The sequence below is a fragment of the Pararge aegeria genome, chromosome 27 (assembly GCF_905163445.1).
Source record: "Pararge aegeria chromosome 27, ilParAegt1.1, whole genome shotgun sequence".
NCBI lineage: Eukaryota > Metazoa > Arthropoda > Insecta > Lepidoptera > Nymphalidae > Pararge > Pararge aegeria.
Genome location: NC_053206.1, coordinates 1488975 through 1510469, shown reverse-complemented (window position 1 = coordinate 1510469; position 21495 = coordinate 1488975). Strand labels below are relative to the sequence as shown.

Here is a 21495-nt window from a genome sequence, read left to right as displayed (position 1 = left end):
TATCGATTTTTATATCGATTATAATATCAATTTTGATATCGATTATAATACCGATTATAAAATCGATTTTGATTCCTATTATGAAATCGATTATGATATCGATTATAGTTAATGATTTTAATATCGATTATAATATCGATTTTGATATCGATTATAAAATCGATTTTGATTCCTATTATGAAATCGATTATGATATCGATTATAGTTAATGATTTTGATATCGATTATAAAATCGATTTTGATACCTATTATGAAATCGATTATGATATCGATTATAGTAAACGATTATAAAATCGATTTTGATATCGATTATAATATCGATTTTGATATCGATTATAATATCGATTATAAAATTGATTTTAATACCTATTATGAAATCGATTATGATATCGATTATGATACCGAATATATAATTGATTTTGATATCGTTTATGATATCGATACGTATGTCGATTTTGATATCGATTTTGATACCTATTTTGATATCGATTATGATATCGATTTTGATATCGATTATAATATCGATTATAAAATTGATTTTAATACCTATTATGAAATCGATTATGATATCGATTATGATACCGAATATATAATTGATTTTGATATCGTTTATGATATCGATTCGTATGTCGATTTTGATATCGATTATAAAACCGATTTTCATACAGATTATAAAATTGATTTTGATACCTATTATGAAATCGATTATGATATCGATTATAGTAAACGATTATAAAATCGATTTTGATATCGATTATAAAATCGATTTTGATACCTATTTTGATATCGATTATGATATCGATTTTGATATCGATTATAATATCGATTATAAAATTGATTTTAATACCTATTATGAAATCGATTATGATATCGATTATGATATCGAATATATAATTGATTTTGATATCGTTTATGATATCGATTCGTGTGTCGATTTTGATATCGATTTATAAAACCGATTTTCATACAGATTATAAAATTGATTTGATATCGATTATAATATCGTTAATAGTTATCGATTTTTATATCGATTATAATATCGATTTTGATATCGATTTTGATATCGATTATAAAATCGATTTTGATACCTTTTATGAAATTGATTATGATATCGATTAAAGTAAACGATTATAAAATCGATTTTGATACCTATTTTGATATCGATTATGATATCGATTTTGATATCGATTATAATATCGATTATAAAATTGATTTTAATACCTATTATGAAATCGATTATGATATCGATTATGGTATCGATTTTGATATCGAATATATAATTGATTTTGATACGGATTTTGATATCGATTAAAATATCTATTTTTATACCGATTATTACGTCATTATTTCTAAAACTCAGGAATGTGGAAATAATAGTATAATCAGCGATATCAAAATCAATTATATATTCGATATCAAAATCGATATCATAATCGATATCAAAATGTATATCATAATCGATAACTGTACACGATTATATAATCGATATCAAATCAATTTTATAATCTATATCAAAATCGGTTTATAATCGATATCAAAATCGACATACGAATCGATATCATAAACGATATCAAAATCAATTATATATTCGATATCAAAATCGATATCATAATCGATATCAAAATCTATATCATAATCGATAACTATAAACGATATTATAATCGATTTAAAGATTTTAAAATAATGACAGTGTATAGTCAGTACATATTTGAAAATTTAATGTACGTCCATAAAAACATTTCTAAATTTAAGAAAAAATGTGACTGCAATAATTTAAACATTAGAAGTAAGAATAAACTTACAGTGCAGTATACTAGGTTACATAAAATTCATAATTCGTTTAAAGGAAATTGCATACAATTCTACAATAAACTACCAATTGACATCTTGGAGATGTCTCTTAAAAAGTTCAAAGTTTGTATTAAACGTAAGCTTATAGAAAAGTCCTATTATAGTATAAAGGACTACGTAAACGATAAAAAAGCTTGGGTGTAAATTATTGCTCTAACCAGGTTGCTCTTCTAATAATTTAAAATTACATTGTGAGATGGCGATAACAAAAAAAAAAAAAAAAACACCCGGCTAAGTTTGTTGTGGGCTTCTTCTTAGACCGGGACGCGTTTGGAACCCTCGTAGCTTTAGTTTTAAGTTTACGAATGTGGTTATCGCCATCATCTCACTACCGTGTAATTCTTATGTACGCATCAAAAGTGCCACCTGTGGGCCTACTTGAATAAAGATATTTTTGACTTGACTTGACTTTTGATATCAAATCAATTTTATAATCGATATCTTAAGCGATATCAAAATCGATTTTATAATCGATATTATAAGCGATATATAAATCGATTTTATAATCGATTATATAATCGATATAGAAATCAAAAACTATAAACGATATTATAATCGATATAAAAATCAATTTTATAAACTATAACTAGAATCAATAATATAATCGATATTCAAATTGATTTAATAATCGATTACTATAATCGATATCATAATCGATATTATAATCGATATAAAAATCGATATTATAATCGATATTATAATGGATATCATAGTCGATATCAAAATCGATTTTATAATCGATATCAAAATCGATTTTATAATCGTTTACTATAATCGATATCATAATCGATTTCATAATAGGTATTAAAATCGATTTTATAATCGATATTATAATCGATATCAAAATCGATATTATAATCGATATCAAAATCGATTTAATAATCGATATATAAGCGATTTCAAAATCGATTTTATAATCGTTTACTATAATCGATATAATAATCGATTTCATAATAGTTGTCAAAATCGATTTTATAATCGATATTATAATCGATATCAAAATCGATATTGTAATCGATATCATAATCGATATCAAAATCGATTTTATAATCGAAATTATAAGCGATATCAAAATCGATTTTATAATCGTTTACTATAATCGATATCATAATCGATTTCATAATAGGTGTCACAATCGACTTTATAATCGATAAAATCGATTTTGATACCTATTATGAAATCGATTATGATATCGAGTATAGTTAATGATTTTGATATCGATTATAATATCGATTATAATATCGATTTTTATATCGATTATAATATCGATTATGATATCGATTATAATATCGATTATAAAATAGATTTTGATACCTATTATGTCATAAACGATATCAAAATCAATTATATATTCGGTATCATAATCGATATCATAATCGATTTCATAATAGGTATTAAAATCGATATCATAATCGATATCAAAATCGATATCAAAATCGATATTATAATCGATATTTTAAGCGATATCAAAATCGATTTTATAATCGATATTATAAGCGATATCAAAATCGATTTTATAATCGATATTATAAGCGATATCAAAATCGATTTTATAATCGATATTATAAGCGATATCAAAATCGATTTTATAATCGTTTACTATAATCGATATCATAATCGATAACTATAATCGATATTATAATCGAAATCAAAATCAATAACTATAAACGATATTATAATCTATATCAAATCAAATTCTTTAAATGAAAGAAAGGCCGAAGCTTTGTCCGGGCGAAGGCCCGTGCGCACAAGGTCTTTCAGATGGAGGACTTCACTCGCCTGATTATACTATTATTTCCACTTTCCTGAGTTTTAGAAATAAAGTCAAAGTCAAAGTCAAAAATATCTTTATTCAAGTAGGCCCACAGGTTGCTCTTATGATGCGTACATAAGAACCACACAGGTAAAGTGAATTTTATACACTTGGTTTTTTTTCCGTTAAGAACCAAATTATTAGCTTCAAACCACTGTACCACTTTAGCGAGAGATTTGTTTACGTCGTCAAAAGCTAGTTCACGTCGATTTATTTTAAAAGTCAGTGATGTATCATCGGCAAACAGAACTATCCCGTGTTTGTCCTTTGCAAGGTAAGGAAGGTCATTAATGTAAATAAGGAACAGAAATGGTCCTAATATAGACCCCTGTGGGACACCTATTTTCATAACTGATCCATTAGACCGTTTTCCATTCGCGTCGACTTTCTGAATTCTATCGCGTAGATTATCTCATTAAGTCTAGAGCTACACCCTGAATTCCATAGTGGTGTAGTTTCCTAACTAACGTTTCGTGTTGAACACAATCAAACGCCTTAGATAAGTCACAGAACACACCAAGTGCATCACGTGACTCCTCCCAGGCTTCAAATATGTTTTCGTATATCGATTATAATATCGATTATAATATCGGTTTTTATATCGATTATAATATCGATTCTAGTTAAAGTTTATATTGATTCTAGTTATAGTTTATAAAATTGATTTTTATATCGATTATAAAATCGATTTTGATACCTATTATGAAATCGATTATGATATCGATTATAGTAAACGATTATAAAATCGATTTTGATATCGCTTATAATATCGATTATAAAATCGATTTTGATATCGATTATGATATCGATTATAATATCGATTTTGATATCGATTATAATATCGATTATAAAGTCGATTGTGACACCTATTATAAAATCGATTTTGATATCGATTATGATATCGATTATAATATCGATTTTGATATCGATTATAATATCGATTATAAAGTCGATTGTGACACCTATTATGAAATCGATTATGATATCGATTATAGTAAACGATTATAAAATCGATTTTGATATCGATTATAATATCGATTATAAAATCGATTTTGATACCTATTTTGATATCGATTATGATATCGATTTTGATATCGATTATAATATCGATTATAAAATTGATTTTAATACCTATTATGAAATCGATTATGATATCGATTATGATACCGAATATATAATTGATTTTGATATCGTTTATGATATCGATTCGTATGTCGATTTTGATATCGATTATAAAACCGATTTTGATATCGATTATAAAACCGATTTTCATACAGATTATAAAATTGATTTTGATACCTATTATGAAATCGATTATGATATCGATTATAGTAAACGATTATAAAATCGATTTTATAATCGTTTACTATAATCGATATAAATTATAGTAATCGATTTTGATATCGATTATAAAATACATTTTGATATCGATTATGATATCGATTATGATATCGATTTTGATATCGATTATAGTTATAGTTTATAAAATTGATTTTGATGTCGTTATGGTTTATAATATCGATTATAGTAATCGATTTCGATATCGATTATAAAATCGATTATAGTTATCTATTTTGGTATCGATTATGATATCGATTTTCATACCGATTAAAATAATCGATTTTTATATCAATATTAGTTATCTATTGTATGTCCCCCGATTAGATCCTCTGACAGGGTATATAATTAACGTCCACCTGCTAAAGCACGGGAACATGGAATAAATAAATAAATAAATATACTACGACAATACACACATCGCCATCTAGCCCCAAAGTAAGCGTAGCTTGTCTTATGGGTACTGAGATAGCTGATGAATATTTTTTTATGAATATAATACACATAAATACTTATAATATAAAGATAAACACCCAGACACTGAAAAACATTCATGTTCATCACACAAACACTCTCTAGTAGGAAAAGTTTTAACCCCCTTTATTATTATAGTCGTAAAAATGTAATAGGCCCGTTTTGACATTTGTCATCGCGACGTAACTAGTTATGGAACCATAAGACTCGGGACTCGATACTCACGATAAATCAATTCAAGTTTGTATCAGTACTTGATTGATATTATTATGTATTGTAAAGTGTTCGTTCGTTCAAAGTATTCCTTTAACTTTACAACCAATACGCGTGACTGGCTGTTGATTATATACGTCCACTTTTCAACATGTTGAAACAGAGTTAGTACTATATAACAACAAACACAAAAATCGAGTCAAATCACTATGTTTAAATTAATGTCCAAAATAGAAGAGCCATAGTTAACGTAATAGTTAACAATATATATCAAACTTAAACGAGCGCACAGTCAAGTTTACAAGATGAGGAACGAAAAACTGCGCAGTGCGCGAGGGGCGCTTCAGTCATGTGCCGCTTTGGTCAGATACATCAACTCAGACTCATTATTTAGAACCCATTTTGAGAACCAAGCTCATACAATGATAACTACACAATATTTAATTTCGATATTCAGTAAAAAAATGGTTACAGCTCTAGTATAAAAAAAAAAAGACTGAGAACGTAACTGTTTTCGGAACATTTCGCAAGAATTTTAAATTGCATGCTACTATAAAGTAAGCGCAAAAAGTATACTCGCGATATATTCTTTCATATTATTTAACGTCCCAAAAAAATTACGTATTTTTTAAAACACTGTATGTTATTGATTTTTATTTTATTGTTTCTTTCAGTTTCGTTCCAAGTTACATTCTATGGTCTTGCACAAGTGTCAAAACGGGCCTATTACATTTTTACGACTATATACAAATATTATTTAGATATTGACAGTGCTCTGAGAGTTGACAAAGCTGTGGAAGAAGATAAATTTTTATCGTTTTCCCGGGCAGATAATTATTGATGCTAGCCTTGCTGACAAGGGATATAATTGACTATATTCTAAGTATTTATGTATATTACTCAAAAAAATATTCATCAGTCATCTTAGTACCCATAACACAAGCTACCCTTACTATGGGCAAGATGGCGATGTGTGAGTTAGTGATTTCGTGATGAGTCGTAGTATATTTAATTATTTATTTATTTATAATCGGGGGATATATTTTTTGCCTCCTGCCCGTGCAATATATATGCAATAATTATTTATTTTTGATCCACATTTCTGATACGTGCCGCTAAGATGTGGAACGCCTTCCCGGCAACTGTGTTTCCTGCCACGTATAATTTGAGTACCTTCAAGGCTCGAGTGAATAGGCTTTTTCTTAGCGTGCTCCAACCTCGACCTCATCATTGCTTTCTAACGTGCATTGGCGTCAAGCGCTGGCCTATCGTTAAAACAATAAAATAAAAAAAACTCACCTATGATAGATATCTGTACATCTGTGAGTTGTATACCCTCCTCTCGCACTCGCAGCGAGTGGATCATGCTGGCCATCTGCCCGAGCAGAAATCCATTTGAGAACGACACGCAGTTTATGCTGCCCAACACTAGAACCTGTAACAGTCACCAATTTATAGGTATTTCTATACTTTTATTATCTATCTATCTATCTATATATATAAAAGAGAAAGTGTGTGGGTATGTTCCGTATAGGCTCCGAAATCCACCTCCGATTTCAATGAAACTCTCAGGGAATCTCCGGATTGACCTGGCGAGTAATCCTGTAAAGTTTGGTGACGATCGGAGCACTCCTATTTTTGAACTGCCAAACTGTCAAATACAGCTTTTATTTACTATGATGATATTCTATTGTTGGGTGTACATCGGTGTAGATGATCTTCACCCGCTCGAGAAGAGAATAGAAGAGAATGAATTCGGAGAGAAATAAATGATTTAATATATTATGAGACTTAAATTGAATATTTAATGATGTAAGTTTATTGTTTAAATAAAATAAAGCAAAATCTAGCCCGGCTTAGCGGGCTGGGTACGCTAGTAATAAATAAATAAATAAATAAATATGCTACGACAATACACACATAGCCATCTAGCCCCAAAGTAAGCGTAGCTTGTGTTATGGGTATATGGTAACTAAGATGACTTTAAAATGACATTGTGAGATGGAGATAACAAAAAAAAAAAACCCCCCGGCTAAGTTTGTTGTGGGCTTCTTCTTAGACCAGGACGCGTTTGGAACCCTCATAGCTTTAGTTTTAAGTTTACGAATGTGGTAATCGCCATCATCATTCTTATGTACGCATCAAAAGTGCCACCTATGGGCCTACTTGAATAAAGATATTTTTGACTTTGACTTGACTGATGAATATTTTTTATGAATATTATACATAAATACTTATAATCCCTATCCCTACTAATATTATAAATGTGAATGTAAGTTTGTTTGTCACGCTTTCACGCATAAACTACTTGACCGATCATCACGAAACTTTGTACACATGTTCCTGAAGGTATTAGAAGTAATATAGGATTCTTTATATTCCGAAGTTAAGCTCAGTTCTCACGGGAGAGGGGACGAAAGTGTTTGACGATTTTACACCAGGCTTAGCTATCCTAAATACATAAAGCGCTGCCACATTTATGAGGCACATGTCTTTCGAAAAACAAAAACTAAAGCGGACGAAGTCGCGGGCAACAGCTAGTATACAGATAAACACCCAGACACTGAAAATCATTCATGTTCATCACAAAAAGATTTGCCAGTTGTCGGAATCGAACCCACGGTCTTAGGCTCAGAAAGCAGGTTCAATATAAAGAGGAAAAACTTTGTTTTGTGTTCGCAATATATTTATAACGATTTAATCTTGACGGCCGATTAGTACCCATAACACAAGCCAATCTTACTTTGGGGCTAGATGGCGATGTATGTATTGTCTTAGTTTATTTATTTATTACTAGCTGTTGCCCTGATTTTGTTTTTTTGATTTAATGCATTCAATTTAGTTGTAAGTCTAAAAAAATTGAAAGTATTCAGTAACGCTGAGCCTTAAATGAGGGGTTTGCTGCTGTCCGCTGAGGAGTTCTGTCCTCTATCTGCAACCACAGTTTGGGCAAAATTAAACGCATATTATAACCTCTATAGTACAAAAATAATTATTTAAATCGGTTATAATTTGTCGGAGTTATGGTATAAAATCGTCAAACTTTCATCCCCTCTCCCAAAGGAACCGACACTAACACTTCCAAGATGGCAAGAATACATCCTTTAAACTTATGTACCTAATGGTAAATATTAAATAACCTTCGGTATCATGTTATAAAACACACCTTCTGGTGTTCCTCAAGGTGGCGTGCTTTCTCCTCTTCTTTTCACAGTCTTCATTAACGAAATTACAAAAATTCTTACTTCTCACTACCATCTTTACGCTGATGATTTGCAGCTTTATAGGCATGCAACTTTAACGGATCTGGACGCTGCAATTTTTGCTATTAACGAGGATCTGAATGCAATTAAAGACTGGGCCGAATCGTTCGGCCTACTAGTTAACCCTAATAAGTCACAGGCTATGATCATTGGTAGTAGACAGCTAAGGAGTCGTGTGACTTTTAATGATTTGCCTCCGATTTCTTATAACGGTATACCAATTGTGTATTCGTGCACTTCAAAAAATCTAGGACTTATAATTGACAGTAATTTAACTTGGTCAGCTCATATAAACCAGGTAAGTAAACGTATGCACTATGTCGTTCACTCATTGAGGAGGCTGCAGAATTTTCTTCCGCTTCATACCAAAATTATGTTGGCCCAATCTTTATTGCTACCATTACTTGATTACGCCGACGTCTGCTATTTGGATGCCACTGAAGAGCTACTTGACAAACTTGAAAGACTTCAGAATTTGTGCATTCGCTTTATCTTCGGATTGCGCAAATTCGATCACGTTTCTGATTTTCGTCGTCAATTAAAGTGGCTGCCAATTCGTTTTCGCCGGAATGTGCATATTTTAACTGTCCTTTACAACATCCTATATAATTCTTCTTCTCCTGGATATTTGTGTGAGCGTATAAAGCTATGTCTTCCGCCTACGAGACCCTTGCGGTCTTGCGTGTCAAAAAATCCTCTTGATGTCCCCTCATATAATACTATTTTCTTCCAGAAATCTTTCTCCGTCCACGCTACACACCTTTGGAACTTACTACCAGAACATATTAGACACTGCCGATCGGTGCACTCTTTTAAACACAATGTAAAGGAGCATTATCTATCGTTGTCATAGTATATTTATAGTATATTTATCACTGTTTACTTATTATAGATATATATTTATATTTATATTATATATATATTTATTATATTATTTTTATGTATTTTGTATATATAGTATATTCGAATGTTATTGTATTAGTATGTAGAATTTTGTTATTATTTAGATATATTAAATATACTTAGTAGTTATGAAATATATTGTACCTTTATTTGACCTATACCACAATTAAATCATCTTACTCACATCCTGGGGTAGCTGGAAGAGATCTCTTATAGAGATAAGCTTTCCTTTGTACACTTCATGTATCTTATGTTCACAATCACAATTTATGGTACATAAATAATAAATAAATAAATAAATATAACAGCATATACTCAGCCCCACAAATGTTTTCTGTACTTTCCTAAGACGATATGCTGATATCACTAATTTATGACGGTTTCTAATATTAAAAATGTCAATGTAAGTTTGTTTGTTACGCTTACACGCAAAAACTACTTAACCGATCCTCATGAAACTTTGTACACATATTCTTGGAAGTGTTAGTGTCGGTTCCTTTGGGAGAGGGAATGAGTGTTTGACGATTTTACACCATAACTCCGACAAATTATAACCGATTTAAATAATTATTTTTGTTCTATAGAGGTTATAATATGTAGAAATAACAGCTAGTATATAATAAAGCGGTGCTAAGAACAATCGGTGTTTTTTTTATAAACACCGAACTTTCCGCTCTAACATATTGGTAACTTGTAGTGGAATAAAAAATTTAAAGACAGTTCTCTCAATCGCCCGCCGAGTGACTCAAGTTTCCAAGCTTGATTTATAAATACATAAAAATATTTACATTTTAAGATGATGCTGTAATATTTATTTCCGAAGTCGTTTTTTTTTAATTCGATCTTGTTTTTCGTTTAGTTCTGACCTTCCAAGCTACATTTACGATCGCGACAAAAGTTGCTTAATAATTTTAGCTCATAAATACCTACCCGTAGTCCGCTATATATATTCTTTTTTTTTACTAAAACACACAGGTTATTTGCGTGGCCCCTGTGGCCACGCAAATAACCTGTGTGAATTAATGTATAGGTGCAACACTCGACTAAAATCGCCCCCAATATCAGGTTTCAGGTTATAAGCTACTAACTGTTTCCCCGCGGTTTTACTCGCTTTAAATAAAGGTCGTATTGTAAATAATAATAAAAAATATAAATAAATATACTACGACAATACACACATCGCCATCTAGACCCAAAGTAAGCGTAGCTTGTGTTACGGGTACTAAGATAACTGATGAATAATTTTTAGAACACTACACAATATGTATATATATATATATTTTAAGTATATAGACGAGCGCTTGACCGCAATCAAACCTGATGGTAAGCGATGATGCAGCCTAAGGTGGAGCGCGTTTGCCTATAAGATGCCTATTCACTCTCGATTTGAAGGTACTCATATTGTAGGCACTGGGGAAAATGGAAGCTGGAAGGGCATTCCAGATCCTAGCGGTGCGGATCAGAAACGTAGATGCGAAGCGCTTCGTACGCGTCCGCGGTATATCGACCACGTAGGGATGCAGATCCTTACGGTGCCTCGCGGTTCGATGGTAAAAAGGCGACATACATATTATAAGTATGCAGATAAAAAATGAGAAGACATAGTAAATAAGTGGGCCATAAATTACGTGAACACCTCACGTATTTTTTAAAACTTACCGTCCCTCCCTCCCCCTCTCGTGAGATGTCGTGAGATTTCATTCAACCCCGACCCCCATCCCCCAATCGCACGTGAGATTTTTCAATTGTTTGTTATTTTTTATTGTTTTTCCAGTGCCGAGCAGGCCAAGAGGCGTAAATATGAAAACCTGGATAGCAGCTTCATTTTTGTGCCTTTTGGTGTAGAGACTTTGGGACCGTGGGGTCCGGAGGCAAGAGCCCTTTTCAAAGAATTATCGAAAAGGGTTATCGAGTCTACCGGTGATCCTAGAGCGGGCAGTTACCTTGGCCAACGAATTAGTTTGGCCATCCAGAGGGGAAATGCTGCCAGCATCTTAGGAACTGTGCCTCGCTGCGGTGGTTTCGAGGACGTTTTAGATTTTATTTAGTTTTTAAATAGTTTATTTTTTGTTATTGTAAAAACAAAAAAAAAATGCTTCGTGCTTTTACATACGACTAGTTAAGACTAGTAATCAATATTGCTGAGAGTTTAATTTTAAGTGTGATAAAAATTTAACAAAAAAATTTCGTGTCATTTGCCGAGACACACCTCTCTCCAACGTAAGATTAGATGAGATTTTAATCGACCCCCGCCCCCCCTTAAACATCTCACGTATTTTATGAACGCCCCCAAATATATATATATATATATATATAATCATACCTTTCTATATATCCTTAACATTGCAACACTACACTGTAAGCTTCCATCACAAACTAAAACATATTCAAAGCTCATATCAATAAAACTAAAAGGACGCAATTCGCGAAGATACTTAAACGTATTCATAGAACGGATAAAGCTACAAAAGTGGCCAATTGGCTGCACACAACATGATTGGTTAAGCGAGATAGTTGTAGGCGATATTTTAAAAAGCTTAACATATCAACATCATTATATATTTATGAGGTAGTCTTATTTGTGGCCGCCAACAAAACAATGTTTAAAGAAATTGAAAATAATCTCTATAACAACAGTTTTTATATTATGGCGATAAAGTCCGTACTAATATTATAAATGTCAATGTAAGTTTGTTTGTAACGCTTTCACGCAAAAACTACTTAACCGATCCTCATGAAACTTTGTACACATATTCTTGGAAGTGTTAGAAGTAATATAGGATACTTTTTATTCCGACATTAAGCTCGGTTCCTTTGGAAGAGGGGATGTGCTTAACGATTTTACACCATAACTCCGACAAATTAAAACCGATTTAAATAATTATTTTTGTACTATAGATGTTATAATATGTGTTTAATTTTGCCCAAACTTTGTGTAGATCTAAATGTGGTTGGAGATAGAGGACAGAACTCCTCAGCGGACAACAGCAAACCCCTCATTTAAGGCTATGTGTAGTTTTAGCACCAGTCAGTTTAGTGTGTTGACTTACAAGAAATGGTCATAAATTAGTGTCATCTGCATATCATCTGCATATCGTCTGCGTAAGGTACAGGGATCATTTGTGGGATTGAGTATACGCTTTTATAATATGATTCCTAAGGTGATTTAGAGTTTAAAGAATTTGTTAAAACACATTTATTACAGCGAGGTTACTATACAATTGATGAATTTTGTAATGACAAGGTTGCTTGGAAGCATCCGGCTCCGCTTTCAGCTCTCACAAGATAGAATAATGAATGTTAAAATGCAAAATGTAAATTGTTGATGTTGGAAAAGAGCAACTGCTGAGTTTCTTGCCGGCTTCTTCTCGGTAGAATCTGCCTTCCGAACCGGTGGTAGAATCACTACAAACAGACAGACTTGACGTTTCAAAAGTGCTTATATTAGGCCTACTTGAAATAAATGAATTTTGAATTTGAATTTGAATTTTGTAATATGTTTGTAATTTAATAAAAAAAAGAGGGAACAAGTGTGAAACTACGAAATTACTTTGTACAAGTAATAGGTATTATGAAAATTAAGTTTAATTTGCTATACTCCGCGAAAAGCAGGAGAATTTGTATATTGTAATTTATAATTTCTTCAATCCTCACACAAACAATCAATTCACACACGTACAGAACTTCGGCAATGTACCCTCTACGCATCGCACGTTTCGCTCCGAAACCGGAGCATCCTCAGGAGATGTTGGTTATATAATGAATAGTTGTTAAGTGACAAATTCGATTTACGGATGGACAGTTCCCCATAACCACCTGAGGGGTTGCTACGGCGTCACCGGGGGAGTGGGGCCAGCGCGAGAGCTCGCCATGAGAAGAGCCCCAGGGCTCGACGACATCGGGGGGCAAGTGGGAGACGTCGACCCGAGGGTGCCTCCTGCGAGGACTCGGAGCTCGGCTCCGTTCGAGTGTTTTTGGACTAATCATTGTTTAGTCCGTTTGCCCCCGTGACCGTGGTAAGGATCCACATCTGGATGACGTCCGAAATTCATCTTTGGAAGTTGTATATATAGTAATTTCTCGTAAACACTTCGTTAGCGCGATGCAGGATTTTTTTGGCGCCATCTAGTTTTGGTAATGCGGAGACCGCTAGAATCACATGCTTCATCGTGCTACCGGCCCGCTATAGGGCATGTATGCCAGTTCGGATTGGTGGACTATACACACACCTTTGAAAACATTCATTTTTAATTAAATCTCTACATTTAGACATTATGTCGCAGTTAATTGCCTCATCTGGTGGCAGAAGGGCTGGCTAATTTTTTCCCAGAAAAATCGGCCTGGCTTTTGATCGCGGAAATGCAACATTTCTCGGCACCAACCCGCGCGGCGACGACCTTACAATTAATTATTTTAGTTATGAATTTTGTTATTTCAATTATCAATAAAAAATAATTACAATCTCTACGTTAAAATAAACAAGATATTTTAATGTAACCATAATCCGGAAAAGACATCAAGTAGGTGCACGGAATGCCCCTAACACCGTATGGGTTCAAAGTACCCTCGCTTGATATTATACGCTAATAATATCTGATGCCCGCGACTTCGTCCGCCATAAAATTTGCATTGCCCCGAAATTAATTAATTTAAGTATTTGTTTTTTTTTAATGAATTCTAAAATGTATGTTTTTGTTCGCAGCACTAGATCCGGCTAGTATATGTCACAGCTTGATGGATACAGCTCATACTCTCATGTCTCTCTTCTTAATCGTTTTTTCTCTTAATAACTGACATTCTAGTTTTTATTCGCAAGTTGTGGCAGACCATCAGTGGGTCTACAATATAACATTAATATGGTTTTTCATTTTTTGTTTATTTTTATAAGAGGTATTGTAACCTGTCTATTCAATAAATAAATAAATACATTAATAAATATTTATTTATTGATTTATTTATTTATTTATTACCTTTTCAAGGGAAACAAACAGTATAATTATATATAAAAGTAATGCCGTATTTTTGTATCACATAGACCAATAAAGTTTCCACAACTTGGTTATACTTATAACACGATAACATTAACCACAATTGCTTAGGAGTAAGTACCTAGCAAGCAATTATTATACAAAAAAAAGAAAAAATAATAATAAGAAAAAATAAAAATAGTAAAACAAAAATGAAAAACAAAAACTTTAAAGCTATAGTACTTATTTTGTCAAAATAAATTTTCTAAACGTGCCAATTTTGACATGAAAAATGTCCGTCTCACAATATTTGTTGTTAAAAGCATTGCACGCACGAGATAAAAAGTTATTTGCCGAATACCTTGTCTTCCATCTAGCCCACGCAAATTACGATATTTCTCGAATTCTAAATACAACTTTGTTCTTGACACGTGTCTCCTAATTCCGTCGCCCTGTCCTTTTTGCTCCTTCACGTAGAATTGGTTACATTACTTGATTATACTCTTTTTATTGTTAAAGAACGTGTAGATTTCGTAAAGCTTGCAGAGTTATATATACACTAGAATAGAAAAAGACACATCATATCGTCCCATTACCGGGTCGGGCACGGGTCTCCTCCCACAACGAGAAGAGGTAAAAGCCGTACTCCACCACGCTGGCCCAGTGCGGATTGGTGGAAAAGACAAACACAGAGAATAAACTTCGAATACATATATCTGAGAGAGAGACCTTGAAAATCGAGTGAATTTACAATTCACAAATGTCATTGATATCGCCATCTAAACTCATAAAATGAATGCCGTCCGGTGACCAAAGTCCCTTTTATACTTAACTTTATTGCATCACATTGGAGTACCTCTGGCTTGATATACCTACGCTCTCATCTCCCGCAAGATAGAAAAAATATTGTATATGTTGATGTTGGAAAAGAGCAACTACTGAGTTTCTTGCCGGCTCTTCTCGGTAGAATTTGCTTTCCGAACCGGTGGTAGAGTCACTACAAATATACATACTTGACGTTTCAAAAGTGCTTATAAAGTAGGCCTACTTGAAATAAATGAATTTGAATTTGAATAGCCTGCCCTGGCGCAGCGCGTCTTGCTGTGGTTTCGAGCAGAAGTTCCGGACTCGAACCCGGACGTGGAAAAATTCGGGATTACATAATCTCTGAGTATTTATAACTAGCGGTCCCTCGCGACTTCGTCTGCGTATAAGTCAACCTTAGATAGACATAATATGCTGTCGCGTACTTTTTTTTTTAGAACTTTTGCAGAGGAACAACGTTATTACTACTGATGACTTATTATATCGAAACACTAACCGTTTACGCAGCGCACGCATCGGAATCTCTAAAAAGGAAAAAAAAACCGATTTTGAAACATTCTTCATTAGTGCTATGCTCGTATTGGTCTTAGCGTGATGTTATATAGCATACATCCTTCCTCGATAAATAGGCTATCCAACACTGAAAGAATTTTTCTTTTGTATAAGGCTCTCGAGTCTGTACTGGTGGCAGTGCCTGATTAAGCAAGCGGGGCCCGTAGCAAATTCTTTAAAAGAGCCCGTGATCTGCTATGGGTTCCTAAGTATAAAGTGGTAAAAATACAATTCAATTCAATTTGAAGGCCGATTGCCGCAGTTTGCAGCGACCTTGCTTTCTGAGTTCAAGGCCGTGGGTTCGATTCCACTACTGGAAAATTTTTGTATGATGAGCATGAATGTTTTTCAGTGTCTGGGTGTTTATATGAATATTGCTATTTATTTATGTATATTATTCATAAAAATATTCATCAGTCATCTTAGTACCCATAACACAAGCTACGCTTACTTTGGGGCTATTGTGTGTATTGTCGTAGTATTTTTATTTATTATTATTTATTTAATTCAATACTCAATACGTATCTTAAATCTGAAACGTATTTGCTATCTATAGGTTACAATTTTGTGGGGAATTAATAGTGTAATAAATTTATATAGGCGATGTCTGTGTGCGTGTCTGTCAGTCAGTCAGGCAGAGATGAGCGGTATTAAATATGCGAGCCCCCTTCCGCGCGGGGCTCGTAGTGACTGGTGGGTGTTTCCGGCCGACCAGATAAATTATGAAATGATAAATTCCAAACTGTCACTACCGGGAGTCAAACTAGAGACCTCCTGCAGCGCTCACCAATGCGCCAGTCGAAGTTAACATTTACAAAAAAGAATAATAACAACTTTATTAAAAGCATAACAAAAATGTACCGCAAACTCAAATGTTCACGGAATTGGTATTATATTTCGTAAGGCGTTCAAGGCAAGTTGAAGCGGTGATAGCGCACTGGGTAGGACTTCGTCTTCACTTTCTGGGGCCGAGTTCGAATCTCGGCACGCATCTCCAACTTTTCTAAATTATGTGCGTTTAAAGCTATTAAAATATCACTTGCTTCAACGGTGAAGGAAAACTGAGAGTTCTCCATAATGTTCTCAAAGGTGTGTGGAGTAAACTAACTCGTATTATGAACTCAAATCATGCAAAGTTTCATTTGAATTCATTAATTTGACGGCCGATTGGCGCAGTGGGCAGCGTCACTGCTTCCGAATCCAAGGCTGTCGGTTTGATTCCCATAGCTGGAAAATGTTTTTGTGATGAACATGAATGTTTTAAATGCCTGAGTTTATCTGTATATTATGATTATATATGTATATCTTATGTAAATATGTGAAGCTTAATAATTTGTTTCTTTACTTGAACGCGTTGATCTCAGTAACTACATGTCCGATTTGAAAAATTAATAAAATAATAAATAATAAATATACTACGACAATACACACATCGCCATCTAGTCCCAAAGCTTGTGTTATGGGTACTAAGATAACTGATGAATGATTTTTATGAATAATATACATAAATACTTATAATATATAGATAAACACCCAGACACTGAAAAACATTCACGTTCATCACACAAATATTGTCCAGTTGTGGGAATCGAACCCACGGCCTTGGACTCTGGAAGCAGGGTCGCTGCCCACTGCGCCAATCGGCCGAAAGCCGAAAACTATCTCAGTACCCATAACACAAACTACGCTATCTTTGGGGATAGATGGCGATGTGTGTATTGTCTTAATGTATTTATTTATTTTAAAGGTGACTTATACGCGTACGAAGTCGCGAGGTGCCGTTAGTCTATATATATAAAAATTTTATGTTGGTTTGTGTACGCTTCAAAAACTCAAAAAGCTCTGCACCGATCGAGCTGAAATTTTAGCATGATATATAAATTTAATTTATTCTAATTTTTAATTCTAGATTATAAATAATTACAGTTTTATTTATTTATTTATTGTTAAAATCTTTCTTTTATATTTATTTTGTGTTAAATTTTGTATATGGGTCCCCGACCTGAAATAAAATGATTTTATTTTATTTTATTTTATTTATTTATTTCTTCTGTAGTTTCGGGATGCGTAGCCGAGATACAGACAGACAAAACTGAACAGGATTGGAACCGTTACAGTTTTATTTTAAGTATAGACAGAGTTAAAGAAAATGTGTATATGTGATATCGTCTGTCTACCTCGTTGGGGGTGAACGCTGCGTTTACCTCGGCATTGGGACCCCAACGTCCATCTGTACTCCGAAGTATGTGCCCCGCCCATTGCCACTTCAGCTTCGCGACTCGTTGAGGTATGTGAACTCTAGTTCTTCTACGGATCTGCTCAATTCTGTTTTGATCACGCAAAGATACTCCTAACATAGCTCTTTCCATCGCCCGCTGAGTGACCTCATATATTTACTACGTTTTTAAACGAGCCTTATGCAAATGAAGAAATAAAAATAAGCGATTAAAGATGAAATTTACAGGTCAATTCTAAAATCGTTTCGCAAAAAGTAAAACCGTTAAATAAAAGATGAATAAAAGTCATATAAAGGATTTAATTTGGTCATCACACGTAGCCTTATCGACATCGAAGTCATTAGTCTTAAAGTACACTTCTATTTCTTGCAGCGTCTTACCTTTCGTTTCCGGCAATCGGATCCAGAAATAAATTAGACATACAAAGACCAACACAGAGTTCAGTAGAAACAAACCATGATAGCCTATTAGGCCGACCAATATGGGCATGACTATAATACTAGCGCAAACTGTAGCAGCAAAAGTCGGGGTTGTTAAGAAGAAACAGAACAGCTTGATGTCTAAAGGAAACAGCTCTCCCAGTAATATCTCCATAACTGGATATGGACCAGCGTGTACGATAATGAAGTATAAAGCAAAAAGAGTAACATTGATCCACTGGAAGTATTGCTCGGTGTTCTTAAAATACAGACACGCGCTCAAGGTTATCAAAACCCCGTTAGCAATGAATCCAGAAGAGAATAAAAGCATGCGCACAGACATCTTTCTGATCAAAACGCATGACGCACATGTGCCGATTAAGATGAAACCATCAACTAACAAGGTGTAAAGTAAAACATCAGATGTCCCAGTCATTTCTTCCAGCATAACGGTAGCTAGATTACTGAAGATCGCCTTCCCAGCCGCCGAATAGTACGTGTAGATAAAAAAGTTCGTGACGATCAAACCCCAAAAGTATTTCTTCTTGAACGCAACTAACACTTTCTTGATCATGTTCTTAGATGATTTCTGTTTGGAACGCTCCATTGAGATCAGCAGCCTCAATTCCTCTTCAGAGCTCGGCTTACTACCGTGGAGTTGACGGAAAGCCTTTTCACAGTCCTCGAATCTACCTTTCGAGGCCAGCCATTGAGGGGACTCCACGCACATTAACGGTAGAATAAGGCTCGCAATCGACAGCAAAATTCCAGATAAAGCTAACGTCCGCCAGTGAACTATCACTCCAAGAGTATGCCCCAAACCTGTACCTACAGCTGGAGCGACCATTGAGACCATACTCAGAAAAAAGGCTCTTGAATTTGGAGAAGTGAATTCTGCAGCAGCAACTAAATTCAGTATCCCTATACCTCCGACAGATATACCACCCAGTATTTTCGAGGTCAACAAAGTGACGAAACCCGTTGCGTAATACACTAATACCCAATTTAGGAACAATGGTATCGAGAATAGAATGTAGCTCCATCTTCTGCCGATCTTCTCACCGAACAGCGCGAGTAAATGGATCCCAAATATGCAGCAGAACGTCATGCAGGCGGCTGAAAAGAAGAGAGAATTAATCAAAATTTAATAACTGTACCGAAAGTGTGTAATGCTGGGATAGGACTTCGACTTCACTTTCGGGGCCGAGTTCTGACCTCTAACTCTTGTTATGTGCGTTTTAAGCTATTAAAATATCACCTGTTTCAACAACATCATATCAACCCATTTTTTTTTGTTCACATACAACAATAGCAGATAAGGCGGAGAACTTCTGTTAAGTTTAAAACCTGTGCCAGAAGATCTCGCTCTTCCATTACAAAACACATTTTTATTTCAATTTATTTATATAACACATTTTTTTTAATTTCTGACATGCGAGAAAAACATGCAGTGTGAGTGCGATTATGTTATGTGTACGTGCGTTTGTGTGTGTGTATGCTTGTGTGCGTGTGTGAGTGCTTGTGTGTGTGTGTGTTTACCCATTACCGGCCCACTAGAGGGGCGGGGTTAAGGCTGTAGTCCAGTGCCGGATAAACCACGTAGCAAGTAGCAAGTAGCTAGATTACCTATAGTAATTTCACCAAGAGAAAGCTAAACTCTATTAATTACCTACAAAATTGTAACCTATGTAGGCAACACATATATATAAGTTTATTTTATTTATTCATTCACACACAATACACTATAATAATATATATCATAGTATTCGTATTACAAACATCACACCACATGCACATTCACACCAACTCATCCACATAACATAAATATATAATTGTTTACAAATAAATTTAGTTAACAAGCATACCCGGGCGAAAGCCGTAGTATGCGAAACTAAACTAGGTCGCGCGGCCAGGTCGGATCGCGCGGAAGTTCCCACCGCGATCGTCGCCTACGCGCCGGGCGCAGTCCAAACCTGCGCGACTCGACCGTATACTAGCTACCGATAGACTTTTTATGTGCGTTTATTATATTATATTATTATTATATTATTATTATATTATTATTATATTATTATTTCTTGTCGTATCATGAACTCTTCTTGTTATTATATAATTATTACAATTCTGATTGAAAGTCTGTGCGTGTTAATTTAATCAAACATAACGCGCCCCATAAACCTTTGCATAGCGAATACGTATTGTATTTAAGATACGTATTGAGTATTGAATTGTATTTTTACCACTTTATACGTAGGAACCTATAGCAAGATAACAGTAATAGTACTTAGTGCTAGGGTGCAAAGGCGGCCTTATCACTAAAAGTGATCTTTTAAAGGCAAACTGAGCGTTGAAGCCGATAAAAAGTGGAAAGTTGATGGTGCGTAAAGTATGTTACAAAAAAATAAAATATACTTACATGAACATTCATGCCACATTTACATATTAACTACACAAATACTGATAAAAATGTATATACTATAAAAGATATATATGATATATATTTATGCTATAATAAACTTACATAATACTCAATTACATAGATCCCTACTAATATTATAAATATCAATGTAAGTTTGTTTGTTACGCTTTCACGCAAAAACTACTTAACCGATCCTCATGAAACTTTGGACATATTCTTGG

General features: G+C 33.9%; 1 protein-coding gene across 1 annotated transcript; it reads right to left on the bottom strand.

Moving 5' to 3' along the window:
- Positions 1 to 18721: 18721 nt before the first annotated feature.
- LOC120635764 (facilitated trehalose transporter Tret1-like) lies at positions 18722 to 20728 on the bottom strand. The gene is made up of 2 exons (XM_039906909.1): positions 20721 to 20728; positions 18722 to 19971 (listed from the first exon to the last, which is right to left on the bottom strand). Exon 2 carries the CDS (start codon positions 19961 to 19963, stop codon positions 18722 to 18724), a length of 1242 nt encoding a protein of 413 aa, XP_039762843.1. The 5' UTR covers positions 19964 to 19971; positions 20721 to 20728.
- Positions 20729 to 21495: the final 767 nt, after the last annotated feature.